The sequence below is a fragment of the Ranitomeya imitator genome, chromosome 2, assembly GCF_032444005.1.
Source record: "Ranitomeya imitator isolate aRanImi1 chromosome 2, aRanImi1.pri, whole genome shotgun sequence".
NCBI classification, from domain to species: domain Eukaryota; kingdom Metazoa; phylum Chordata; class Amphibia; order Anura; family Dendrobatidae; genus Ranitomeya; species Ranitomeya imitator.
This window is the reverse complement of record NC_091283.1, coordinates 779,193,966-779,208,091: the sequence shown is the minus strand read 5'-3', so window position 1 is coordinate 779,208,091 and position 14,126 is coordinate 779,193,966. Positions and strand designations below refer to the sequence as shown.

The 14,126-nt window shown below is 39.6% G+C and overlaps 1 protein-coding gene across 1 annotated transcript in view; it reads left to right on the top strand.

The window, feature by feature from the left end:
- Positions 1-14,126, top strand: part of PCDH15 (protocadherin related 15) — a 2,320,333-nt gene that overhangs the window by 2,019,152 nt on the left and 287,055 nt on the right. The window contains exons 28-29 of the mRNA XM_069753541.1: positions 975-1,190; positions 10,374-10,462. Of these exons, the coding sequence (XP_069609642.1) occupies positions 975-1,190; positions 10,374-10,462 (305 nt within the window). The remainder of the gene's footprint in view (positions 1-974; positions 1,191-10,373; positions 10,463-14,126) is intronic.

Below are 14,126 nucleotides of genomic sequence, written 5' to 3'. Positions count from 1 at the left end.
CATACCATCTTTTTAAAGGAAATCTGTCACCCCCTGCAAGATTTTTATCTATTACTATGGGCATACAGGTAATTGAATGGTTAAATCAGTCTTACCTCTATGCCTCATAGCTGTGGTGTAGACATTGAGAAATTAATTTTGAATCGTTTATGTTAATGATCATTTCTTCCAGACTCCGGGGCCTGCAGTGCCTGGCAGAAATCACTCCCTCCTCACTTCATTATACTATCACCTGTCTCCCATCAGCATCTTACTGACCTGGTCAGCGCTGTAATCCCGTGCATGCGCTGTGCGATATCACGGTTACGCAAACGCTGCCGGCCGTTGTATGGGCAACGTTTAAATTGATCTTCTGTACCTGCCCCAATTTCTCAATGTCTACACCACAGCTATGAGGCATACAGGTAAGACTAGTTAATTCACTTACCTGTAGGCCCATAGAAATAGATAAAAATTGTCCTGGGGTGACAGATTCCCTTTAATGGATTTTTTGGAAAAAGAGTAAAAGTGTTAAAGAATAACTGGAAGTGTCATGATTCCCCTACAGTTTTTCATAAAAATACATTCAATACAATATCAATACAATATGTTCAATACAAACATCCAACGCCATTCCTTTTTTCTTTCAATGCAGAAAACATATAATATATTTGTGAGAAATACCAGTGTTCTACACACAAGCTTGTTTTGAAAGTCAATCTAAATGTTTCATCAGATATCATTATCAACTAAATATATGACCACTTGCAAAAGAGAAAAGTTTTGAAGATAGTTAAACAGTCAGAGTACAATGAATATTTGAAAGTTCCATAAAGTTCCGTATTATGTATGCGATAATAAGGCTTAATATAGTCAAAATTGGAGAGGCCCTAAAAACATGATGAGTTCTTAAATAACATGTAGTTACATTTTTGCTGCATTCTACATGTTGGATAATTAAACTTCATCTGTTGAAATTTCTAATGTCATTTTAGACTTCGGATAGAGACACTGGGAACTATAGCAGCAATAGTTATAAACTGATCGTGCCCCCGATTAAGGATGGGAAAGAAGGCTTTGTTATCGAATTCTATTCTGGAGTCATCAAGACTGCAATGCTCTTCAAGAACATGAGAAGGTCTTATTTCAAGTTTGAAGTTATTGCAACGGACGATTATGGAAAGGGCTTAAGCAGCAAGGCCGATGTTATTGTAAGTACAAGTATATTCAGAAATAATGAACACTTGACTACTAACGAATTTGACTACTTTTTTTCAAACAACTGAATTCATGTTTCGTTACATTGTTTTGTATACCTAAAGTAGCTGCCTTTAACTGAACAAATATTTCACTATTGGGTCCTGGAAGATGAAATAAACAAAGCGATGCTCACCTCCTTTGCTAGCTCAGCTTCTCCATAATCATTTGGGATTAGTTCTGTTAGTTCTGTAGCTAATCAGCAGCTGTTGATTGGCTGCAGCATTAGATTTCTTAAAAGTTGAACAGGAGGTGGGCATTGCTTTGTTCTCACCTCTCTAAACCCATTAATAAAAGGTTATCCATTAGTGGAAATCTCTACGAAGATGTTAGAGATTATACAAAATGGCTACTTTCATACAATAACAGTGCAATCCCTCCCCATAAGTTGTACATAGTATTATAACCAAGTTTCATTCAGTTGAAAGTGGGTGAATTCTAAATGCAATGTGCAAAAATGTTATTGTTAATGTTATTGTTATTGTTCCTGGCAGAAATCATCTCTGTTTCTTTTGAAGTCATTTGCAACTATTTTAAAGAAAATGCATTACATATATCATTTTTAGATAATTAAAGGGAAGCTGTCATTAATAATAACTCTAGAAACCTGCAGATATAGATGCAGATATTAATCTGAAGGTTAATAGCATTATGAAGGTTTCTGGCCCTTGTATTGAAGTGCGGAATCCGGGAGAAAATGAACTTTATTTATCCTGGGAGCTGCCAGGTTTTAGTCATACTGAAAAGACAGCTGTCAATCAGTCCTAGGGCGTGCTAACAGATGCTACTCTCAGTGCTATGAGCAGTGACTATATTTGCTTCAACCTTTGTATTAAATATACTTGTAAAATAAAAACTTTCTTTTAAAGGGATGGTCCAAAATACAGATTAATTTTCATCCTAAATGCATATTTAATCCCATAATCTAAACATTTTTCTAAAATACTTAAATTAAAAATGATCTATCCTTCCCTAACTCCACCATCTAACTGCTTTTCATTTTTTTCCTTTTTGATGATGTTTTGCTTGAGAATTCCAGTACTTCCTCTGATACTCAAACAAAATGTCATCAGAGGGCAGAGGCTGTGGTCATGGCCGTAGTCTTTGCCCACTCCCTTAAACCAAGCTTCATCAGTGACCTTCCAGGGGCTGGGCTTGACCCTGCACTGTCACTGTGTGATGTGCACAAAGGCAGTGCTCTCTCCTCTCCTTCTGGTTCAAATCAGTAATAGCAAGCCTGCAACAGAGCAAAGAGTCAGTGTACTCTGTAACACAATAACCGGCTTGTAGAGACCAGCAATATAAATGATGTCACATTGCACAGTGACAGAGAAGGGAGTAGCCCAGCCCATAAAATTAAGATCACTGTTGAAATTTCATTCCAGGAAGGCAGCAGAGTCTGTGGCAGTGAACATGCACTGTGATTCTCAAACAGAGCAACATCAGAAAGGAAGTAGCAAAAAAAAGAAAAGCTGATAAAGTAGTTAGGGAGGGATCAGGAGCTTTTAATTGAGGTATATTACAAATTAGTTGAGGTTATAGCGTTAAAAAGTTAGATATTAACCCCTTTCCGACATCAGGCTTATTAATATGCCTATGTTGGACACCCTCCCTTTGATGTGGGCTCCAGCGGTAAGCCCACATCTTTACTGGCACATGTCAGCTGTTTGGAACAGCTGACATGTGCCGCTAACAGCCGAGGGAGGAATGGTGATCCTCCTGAGGCTGTTAACCCATTAATTGCCACTGTTAAACTTTGACAGCGGCATTTAACACGTGCTTCCGGCAAGCGATCTGGAAATCTGCCCATCGGTGACCCCGTCACCTGATCGTGGGTTACTGATGGGTTGGCATGGCAATCAGAGGTCTCCTGCAGAACTCAATGGTTGTCACTGCCAGATTGCTTTGAGCGTCGCCCAGTGGTCGATGCATATAGCAAGTGAGTAATTCTGCTACATACAGGCAATCTGATCATTGCCTGTATGTAGCAGAGCCTATTGGGTTATGGCAGCTTCTAGTCTCCCATGGAGACTATTAACATAGTAACAGAGTTATTAAGGTTGAAGGAAGACTTTAAGTCCATCTACCCATAGCTTAACCTAACATGCCCTAACATGTTGATCCAGTGGAAGGCAAAAAAATCCATGTGGCAAAGAGTAAGCTCCACAATGGGGAAAAAAATTCCTTCCTGACTCCACATACGGCAATCAGACTAGTTCCCTGGATCAACGCCCTATCAAGGAATCTAGAATATATAACCTGTAACATTATACTTTTCAAGAAAGGCATCCAGTCTCCTCTTAAATTTAAGCAATGAATCACTCATTACAACATCATACGGCAGAGAGTTCCATAGTCTCACTGCTCTTACGGTAAAGAATCTGCGTCTGTTATTATGCTTAAACCTTCTTTCCTCCAGACGTAGAGGATGCCCCCTTGTCAATGTCTCAGGTCTATGAGTAAAAAGATCATCAGAAAGGTCTTTGTACTGTCCTCTCATATATTTATACATTAAAATAAGATCACCCCTTAGCCTTCGTTTTTCCAAACTAAATAGCCCCAAGTGTAATAATCAATCTTGGTATTGCAGATCCCCCAGTCCTCTAATAACCTTGTTCGCTCTTCTCTGCACCTGCTTTAGTTCAGCTATGTCTTTCTTATACACCGGAGACCAGAACTGTACACAGTATTCTATGTGTGGTCGAAAAAAGTGACTTGTATAGAGGTAAAATTATGTTCTCCTCATGAGCATCTATGCCTCTTTTAATGCATCCCATTATTTTATTTGCCTTTGTAGCAGCTGCCTGACACTGGCCACTAAATGTGAGTTTGTCATCCAGCCATAATCCCAGGTCTTTTTCATTGACGGTTTTGCCTAGAGTTTTAGAATTAAGCACATAGTTATACATCTTATTACTTCTACCCAAGTGCATGACCTTACATTTATCCCCATTAAAGCTCATTTGCCATTTATCAGCCCAAGCTTCTAGTTTACATAAATCATCCTGTAATATAAAATTGTCCTCCTCTGTATTGATTACCCTGCAGAGTTTAGTGTCATCTGCAAATATTGAAATTCTACTCTGTATTCCCCCTACAAGGTCATTAATAAATATGTTAAACAGAAGAGGGCCCAATACTGACCCCCGTGGTACCACACTCCTAACTGCGACCCAGTCCGAATGTGCTCCATTAATAACCACCCTTTGTTTCCTATCCCTGAGCAAGCTCTTAACCCACTTACACATATTTTCCCCTATCCATATTATTCTCATTTTATGTATCAACCTTTTGTGTGGCACCGTATCAAAAACTTTTGAATATTCCATATACACTACGTCCACTGGGTTCCCTTGGTCCAGTCCGGAACTTACCTCTTCATAGAAATTGATCAGATTAGTCTGACAGGAATGGTCCCTAGTAAACCCATGTTGATATTGGGTCATGAGGTTATTCCTCTTCAGATACTCCAGCATAGCATCCCTTAAAATGCCCTCAAGGATTTTACCCACAGTAGAGGTTAAGCTTACTTGACCTATAATTTCCGAGTTCAGTTTTTGTCCCTTTTTTGAATATTGGCACCACATTTGCTATACACCAGTCCTGTTGTACAGACCCTGTTATTATGAAGTCATTAAAGATTAAAAATAATGGCCTATCAATGACTGTACTTAATTCCTGCAGTACTCGAGGGTGTATCCCATCCGGGCCTGGAGATTTGTCAATTTTAGTGATTTTTAGACGCCGACGTACTTCCTGCTGGGTTAAGCAGGTGACATTCAATGGGGAATTTTTGTTATCACTGATCATATTGTCTGCCATGGAATTTTCTTGTGTAAATCCTGATAAAAAAAGTCATTTAGCATATTGGCCTTTTCCTCATCCTCATCCACCATTTCACCCAGACAATTTTTAAGTCGGCCAACACTATAATTTTTTAGTTTCTTACTACCTAGTTAAGGAATATTTTGGAATTATTTTACTCTCTCTGGCAATGAGTCTCTCTATCTCAATCTTTGATGCCTTGATTTGCTTTTTACAGAATTTATTAAATTTTCTGTATTTATTTTACCACCGTTCGCACTTACGCTCAGGTAACACTCAGCTCATTCACACTCACTAAGCTGAAGATTTAAAAAGATTTTTTTTCTTTCCCCTCAGCAGCAATCCACCTTGCTGTTCAATGCACTTCCAAAAAAGCATACCTAAAGTAAAAAAAAATGTTTTTAAATATAAAAAAAAACTTCAAATCACCTCCCTTTCGCCCCATTCAAAATAAAACAATAAAAAAACAAACATACACATATTTGGTATCGCTGTGTTCAGAAAAGCTCAATCTATCAATAAAAAAGAGGATTAACCTGATCGCTAAACGATGTAGCAAGACAAAAAGTCAAAACGCCAGAATAACGTTTCTTTTGTTGCCGCGACATTGCATTAAAATGCAATAATGGGTAATCAAAAGATCGTATCTGCACCAAAATGGTATCATTAAAAACGTCAGCTTGGTGCACAAAAATAAGCCCTCACCCAACCCGAGATCACAAAAAATGGAGACGCTACGGGTATCGGAATATGGCACAATTTTTTTTTACCACTTAGATAACAGAGAACCTAGACATGTTTGGTGTCTACGAACTTATAATAACCTGGACAATCATATTGGCAGGTCAGTTTTAGCATTTAGTGAACATAGTAAAAAAGCAAAACAGAAAACAACATGTGATTGCACTTTTTTTGCAATTTCAACTTAATTGAATTTTTTTTCCCAGTTTCCAGTACATGATATGTTAAAAACAATGGTGTCATTCAAAAAGTACAACTCATCCCACATAAAACTATCCCTCACAAGGCCATATTGACCAAAAAATAAAAAAAAATATGGCTCTAGTAAGAAGGGGAGCAAAAACCAAAAAACACAAAAAGGAAAATACCTCAGGTCATGAAGGGGCTAAGGATGGACATTAGTTTGTATTTTGGACCACCCATTTAACAATGGGTCATCATTTTATTATTACATTTTTTAATGAAAGAGAATTGTGTCTGTTAGTTTTGTGCCAGCAGTTCTGGTAGACAACCAATGTTGCTGAGAAGCAACATCATAAGGTCATAGAAAGTCTAGAATGATCCAATAATATTAATGTGTCATTCATGGACTGAAATTGTCTGTATCAGACAAGCCTTTAAGTGCTTAAATTAATGTAAGTTTGTATTGATAGTGATTGTGATATGTTTAAACCTTTTGGTTATTTTTTCTTTATTCAGACTACTACAATGCCTGCAAGCTCCTTAAATAATTAGCTGATTTAAGAAATGTCTAGTAATTACATTGAGCACTGTGTACGTTACGGAAAAGTCAAGAAAATAAAACACTATAATAATTTAAATACAGATACTTGAAGACTGAAATGTAAAAGTTTTCAGAGTCCAGAACTTCTGAAGTCGTTTTAGGATAGATATGACCTCAAACACTTATTTCTCAAGTCCAAAGAAATGATAAAAAGTCACCAGAATTATGCTGTAATAAATATTCAAATCCTATGCTAACACAACTTTCAGATATTTTCCATTTCTGAAACATGCATGGATTAGGTCGTCATTTGTAAATCTTACACAGCCTTTCAAGATGGAAAACCTATTATTATTTTTCAAGTCCAGAGCTTTCAGAATATCTTAACTTTTAGGTTAAAAAGCAATTTTGTTTTGTACCATGACAGCACATCATGTGTTACCTAAGTGAGAGCTGCTTGTCGTAGCCATTGATCCTATTACAAGGAATAGAGACTGACATTCTTGAAGTCCATCTTCCTAGTGGGAGTTTGAAGTCATTGCATGTAAAGTTAAACTTTTGAACAAAAATGAAATGTTATTGCTCAATCTCTTTTATGTAAATTAAAATAGTTACAGAGAATTTAAAACAAATGATATTTTTAAGATGGAAAATTAACTGATTTCACAACTGCTGAAAACCCGACTATGTGTCTAACAGCGTACAAATTGTTATAAGAATTCCTTATTCAGCTTCTAATTTTAATTTTTGAACAAAAAAAACAAGCAGCTTCTGTGTGTACTGTTATTCTAATTTAAGCACAGAAGCCTTTTTTAAGTCATAAATATAATCCTTTACAATTTAGGGATCATGCAAATGTCCATGAAAATCAGTCCAATAACAAACTGCTAATGTACGGACTAGCCGTTGGTATCCCAACTCGAGCATGACAGCCTCATAGAAATATATGAAGTAGTGACGCTCAGGTTGGGAGACTTGCGGACAGTCTGTGCATTTTAGATCAAGATCGGAGCGAGCTCGAAACAAATCAAAATCACTAATATATTCCCCCAAATTCAGTTTTCAATTATTCAAAATTTTAGGGGATTTAATTTGTACAAATCAAGCAAAATGAAAGCTGGCATATTGTTGGAGTCTGGGATTCAGGAAGGTGTTTAATAAAATAATAAACTTATACACTTACAATTCCACAGCCTCTTTTTGCCATGTCTATTTTTTCTTTTGATAGACTCCACTTCATTCTTCTCCAGTCCAGTCTTCTTTTGATCTTGGCTGCCAGAAGGCATTGTTACTGACTGAGCCTACTTGATCACATGTACTATGCATCCCACTTGACAATGTGGGGTACAGTACACATCATTGACAGATGATGTGCTCAGAATGACTACTGGGACCTAGTCAGCAACAATGCTGGTGTGAACCAAATTTTAGGCATGAAAAAGACTGGACCAGAGAAGAAGAATGATGAGTCTATCATAAAATGAGAAAAGAATGGCAAAGATGCAACAAATTGATTAGAGGTGATTATTAGTGAGGAGCGAGTGTACTCGTTGCTCGGGTTTTCCCGAGCACGCTCGGGTGTCCTCCGAGTATTTATGACTGCTCAGAGATATAGTTTTCATCATGGCAGCTGAATGATTTACAGCTAGTAGCCAGCCTAAGTACATGTGGGGGTTGCCTGATTGCTAAGGAATCCCCACATGTAATCAAGCAGGCTAGTAGCTGTGAATCATTCAGCTGCCGGGATAAAACTAAATCTCCGAGCAGTCATAAATACTCGGAGGTCACCGGATTGTGCTTGGGAAGACCCGAGCAACGAGTACAGTCACTCATCACTAGTGACTATACAAGTTTACTTTATTTTTAACTCCATCATGGCAGATTCCATTTGCACTAAATTTATTGGATGTAAACTTATTCTCCCTACTGAATTGAGCAAATGAAATTTCAAGAAGCTCACTCAACTCCTAATGCAGCCTATGACATCTTGTCCATGAACCATTAACGCAAAATACAAGATACATACAGTATGAGCAACAAATTATAGTTTATTGCTACAGATGTGTCCCTAATTGCTGTGGCAAAACATGTTCTGAGAAAATGACCAGCTTTGACAAAAAAACATGATTTTGAAATACTATAAATGTATATACTGTAATGTATTTGCCTAAATGTGGGTCACTATCTGTCAAGGGTTTTGCTTATGATAATGTATTGAATTTTTGTACAGGTATGGGTGGTCAAGAATTTGTTTTTTAAAATTTTACCTCCCAAAAAAATCTAAAAGTGTTACATTAGTCACATACTAATGTCTGTTCAGATGTAGTAATTACTTCTATGAAAATAGGTTATGAATTCAATATGCAGAAAACTTTTCAATGACGTGTTCTGTTCAACTCAAGTAAAATTGAATTTCAAGGACTTTTCTTTTAAGGACTTTCCTGTAGAACAGGTCATCAATATCAGCTAGATGAGGTTCTGATATCTGGCACCTTCATAATCAGCTGGTTTTAGTTTTCACAGTTCTGAACACTGTATAGTGGCCATTTTGTGCTATTATAACTGAGCTCCCAATCATGCATAGTGTACTGATTTATGGTGTTCCAGCTCAGTACATTGTGAAAGCCATGGAAGCAGCAAGCATAATGCCATCTATCTGATTAGTGATCCTCTACTAATAGTAGGCCATCAATGTGAAACTACTGTAAAACCACGTTAAGGTTTGCTGCATCATGGTATGGAATATATTTGTCAAGCTATAATCAAGTTAAACTTTTTACCATGAAGCACATGCCACAATGCACCAAGATATCCTGGTCCAGGAAAGAAGAAGGACTCCACAGCAATAATCATGAAAAGCCCACACAAGCTAAGCAAACAATACTGAAAGCTTTGTTTATTTTGCGACTTTTACTTCCAGCAGTTGTGTTTGGTAAGAAAACAGCAAGGTTCCTTAGGGTACCGTCACACTATACGATTTACCAACGATCACGACCAGCGATACGACCTGGCCGTGATCGTTGGTAAGTCGTAGTGTGGTCGCTGGAGAGCTGTCACACAGACAGCTCTCCAGCGACCAACGATGCCGAGGTCCCCGGGTAACCAGGGTAAACATCGGGTTACTAAGTGCAGGACCGCGCTTAGTAACCCGATGTTTACCCTGGTTACCAGCGTAAAAACAAACAAACAGTACATACTTACATTCCAGTGTCTGTCCCTTGCCGTCTGCTTCCCGCACTCACTGACTGCCGGCCGTAAAGTGAAAGCACAGCACAGTGGTGATGTCACCGCTGTGCTCTGCTTTCACTTTACGGCCGGCAGTCAGTGAGTGCAGGAAGCAGACGGCAAGGGACCTGACGGACACCGGAATGTAAGTATGTACTGTTTTTTTTTTTTACATTTACGCTGGTAACCAGGGTAAACATCGGGTTACTAAGCGCGGCCCTGCGCTTAGTAACCCGATGTTTACCCTGGTTACCAGCGAACGCATCGCTAGATCGGTGTCACACACACCGATCTAGCGATGACAGCGGGAGATCCAGCGACGAAAGAATGTTCCAAACGATCTGCTACGACGTACGATTCTCAGCAGGATCCCTGATCGCTGCTGCGTGTCAGACACAGGGATATCGTATGGATATCGCTGGAACGTCACGAATCATACCGTCGTAGTGATCAAAATGGCACTGTGTGACGGTACCCTTAGTTCTTACAGTTCTGAGCAGAAATGAGAAATCATTAGATTACGGAATTGCCCACTTGAAACGAAAAATAATTTTTCACAGTTAGTAATAATGGGATCCTGCACTTAAAGATCTACTTGATTTTTTTCTCAATATCGTTTCAGGTCTCTGTGGTCAACCAGTTGGATATGCAAGTTATCGTTTCTAATGTTCCTCCCACAGTTGTGGAGGAAAATATAGATGAACTTATAAGGTAAGGAAGAGATTTGTTATCTTATTTACATAGCAATGGCTACCTGTCTTATTTATGTATGTGAGCATATGCTATTGTTTTTCACTGTTCATAGAAAAATTTAAAGGGAATCTTCAACAGCACAAGTTGAAAAAACATGAACCGTTGTGTTCTGCAATGCTACGATAAGAGATGTAGAACACAGCATTTATTCTGCACCTGCTATTGCTGTGTTATTATTCTGCTTCGGCTATTGCTGTGCTCTTCCTGCAGTTTACATTGCTGGACTGCTTATTATGGGGAGTGATGTAGGGATGCAGTTGATGTACGGTCTAAAATATTTGTTATTCCATTACCCCGCGCCATGATACAACTGATGGTAAATTGGGATAATGGTTGAGTGTAGCATAAAATACATAGACACACAACTTTTTCATGTAACTATATTGTGAAAACTACGTTTTACGATCCCTATTGGAACATGATGAGATCAAACAGGCCCAAGAATGAAGACACATACAGGTAAAATAACCTATAGCTTCTCCTCTTCATTAGTAGGAAATTTAAATCCTTATTTTTCCATCTCCTTTAATAGCAGAATGAAATAAACTACAGATTTGGAAAATAGTATAGAATGCAAAAAGACTTTTTGCCCAAAACTTTTTAAATATAGAGTTCATACTAGGATACGTCATAAAACCCTGATCATGGAGATCTGATCAATGTGATTCTCACCAATGCTGAGAATGGATTTAGGTTACTCCCAACCACTGTACTTGAGTTTTTGGTACATTTGTGAATGAGTTACTATCCATCAGTGGCTAAGGAATATCTCCATCAAGATTCTCTATATTTTTTCTCATCCACTTTAACCAATATTTACCTAATACTCACAAGTTTCATCACTGGGAGCTGATGCCTTTTTCTACTTGCACAATGAAGGACAGAAGAACTTATTATACTGTTTATTACCAGCATGACTGTGTTATACTTTTTTATCTGAAGAAAGCAATGAATATTGAAATTTGAAAATTGCATTTTCCAAGGCCATGTATATGCTTTGTTAGGGCTGGCGGAATGCACCGAGTAAATAAGGAGATAGTATAGGTGTCCACCGTGCAGGAGTGGAACCTGCTGCTAGTAGATGGCGGCACTATATGGCGGTACTACGCCTGAATAGACATGGGTTCAGTCACCCGGTCTGTAAAGGAGCGAACCTTGTTGCTTCACAGAGTCGCCGGGATTAAAGGTAACGCTGTGCTCTTTTAACCTCACAGAGGATCACAGCTCTCTAACGGAGCAGGTAGCATACAGTGGTCGTACAGTCAGCAACAGCACACAAACAACCCTGCAGAGGTGCCGGAATTCTAGTGGCTATATGCCAGCCCTAAATTCGCACACACACAAACTCCTCTCCGGAGGTGCCGGAATTCTAGTGGCTATACAGCCGACCATGAACACAAGCTGACACAGACCACAAAGTAGCTAAGACCGTGCGGCCATGCAAACCATTTATAGAGAAAGCACTCCAGGACCTTCCTACTGGTCCAATAGGAACTGCTTCAGGACCTGAGCATGTGACCCCCGACCTCCAATGAGAGGTCGACCCTTGGGCATGCTCAGTAGCGGAAAAGCAGGACTTAGTCCCAGGAGTGTCTACTCACCGCTGAACAGTGCTGGTTACAATGGCTGAGCCTGGAAGATCAGCAGTAACCAAGCGCACAGTATCTGCCTGAGCCAGATGCTGGGACCAATGTCTCCGCTGAGCAGGCTCCACTGCAGCTGGAGAAGAATGGGAGACCGCAGCGGAGGTAGCTCGAGATTCCCCCTGTACAACGGCAGGAACTCGACCCCTAACATGCTTTTTTATATTTTTTTCCAACTTAACCCACCATATATGCACTGAGAAAATAATGATTAAAAAATCATTTATGGTATCTATATGGCTAAGTGCTGATCATTGGTCAAATTATGTATTGTTTTCAAATACAGTAATTTATGTTAAATAACTCTGAAGGGACAATATACAATTGGTAGCATAACTGAGGTGAAGGTGCTGGCGTTGTGCTGGTGTTTATATCGGAGCAGGGGCTGCGGCCACCTGTGTATCCGGAGCTGAAGCCAGCACCTTCACCTCAGTCATGCTACCAACAGTAAGTGTGCGGTTACTTTAAACATATCTATCATCTCTATACATGTACCTACTGTGGCAATAAGATATAGTGTTGCTGGTGACTACGAGCAACGGCTGTCTGGTATTGGCGCATTATTATTATTATCACTATTGCTATTGGTGATTTTAGCCGCTTTTGCATTGGCTGCTGTCTCTGTTGATTATTTACCACCAGCATTTTGTGCCCATTCATAGGTTTTCTCACCTATCTTATTGCATTTTTTCGTCTGGTTAGTGCAGGTGTCCTAATTTACACTACATTTTAATTACTATTTTATGCTTAATTTCACAAAAAAACAAAATACAAGAAAACTGGTGGCACCTTCCCTTTAATGCTATATCTGACTATCATATTCATGTGTGCTCTGGTTATTAGATACAAACTCCACTCGTTTTGAAAAATCATGTTTTGTAAAAACAAATTTGTCTTCCACTCATAAAATCCGAGAACTTATTGAATGGTTAGCCACACAGGCATGGCCAAAAATGTTGGCATTCTTGAAACTGTTCCAGAAAATAAAGTTTTTCTTACATAAAACTACTGTGATTACATATATTTTGCAGTGATGAGCGAGTATACTTGTTGCTCGGGTTTGCCTGGTTGTTGCGGAATCCCCACATGTATTCAGCCTGTCTAGCAGCCGTAAATCATGCAGCTGCTTGGACAAAAACTAAAGGTACCATCACACTGAACGATATCGCTAGCGATCCGTGACGTTGCAGCGTCCTCGCTAGCGATATCGTTCAGTTTGACACGCAGCAGCGATCAGGATCCTGCTGTGATGTCGTTGGTCGCTGCAGAAAGTCCAGAACTTTGTTTTGTCGCTGGACTCCCTGCAGACAACGCTGAATCAGCGTGTGTGACGCCGATTCAGCGATGTCTTCACTGGTAACCAGGGTAAACATCGGGTTACTAAGCGCAGGGCCGCGCTTAGTAACCCGATGTTTACCCTGGTTACCAGCGTAAAAGTTAAAAAAACAAACACTACATACTTACATTCCGCTGTCTGTCCCCCGGTGCTGTGCTTCTCTGCACTGGCTGTGAGCGCCGGCCAGCCGGAAAGCACAGCGGTGACGTCACCGCTCTGCTTTCCGGCCACTGTGCTTACACAGCGCAGAGAAGCAGAACGCCGGAGAATAGACACCGGAAGGTAAGTATGTAGTGTTTGTTTTTTTAACTTTTACGCTGGTAACCAGGGTAAACATCGGGTTACTAAGCGTGGCCCTGCGCTTAGTAACCCGATGTTTACCCTGGTTACCCGGGGACATCGACATCGTTGGTCGCTGGAGAGCTGTCTGTGTGACAGCTCTCCAGCGACCAAACAGCGACGCTGCAGCGATCGACATCGTTGTCGGTATCGCTGCAGGGTCGCTCAGTGTGAAGGTACCTTAAATCTCCAAGCACAAGCAAATACTCGGGAGACAACTCAAGCATGCTCGGGAAAACGCGAGCAATGAGTATACTCGCTCATCACTAATATTTTGTTAAAAACCTTTTTATTTCCTTTTATT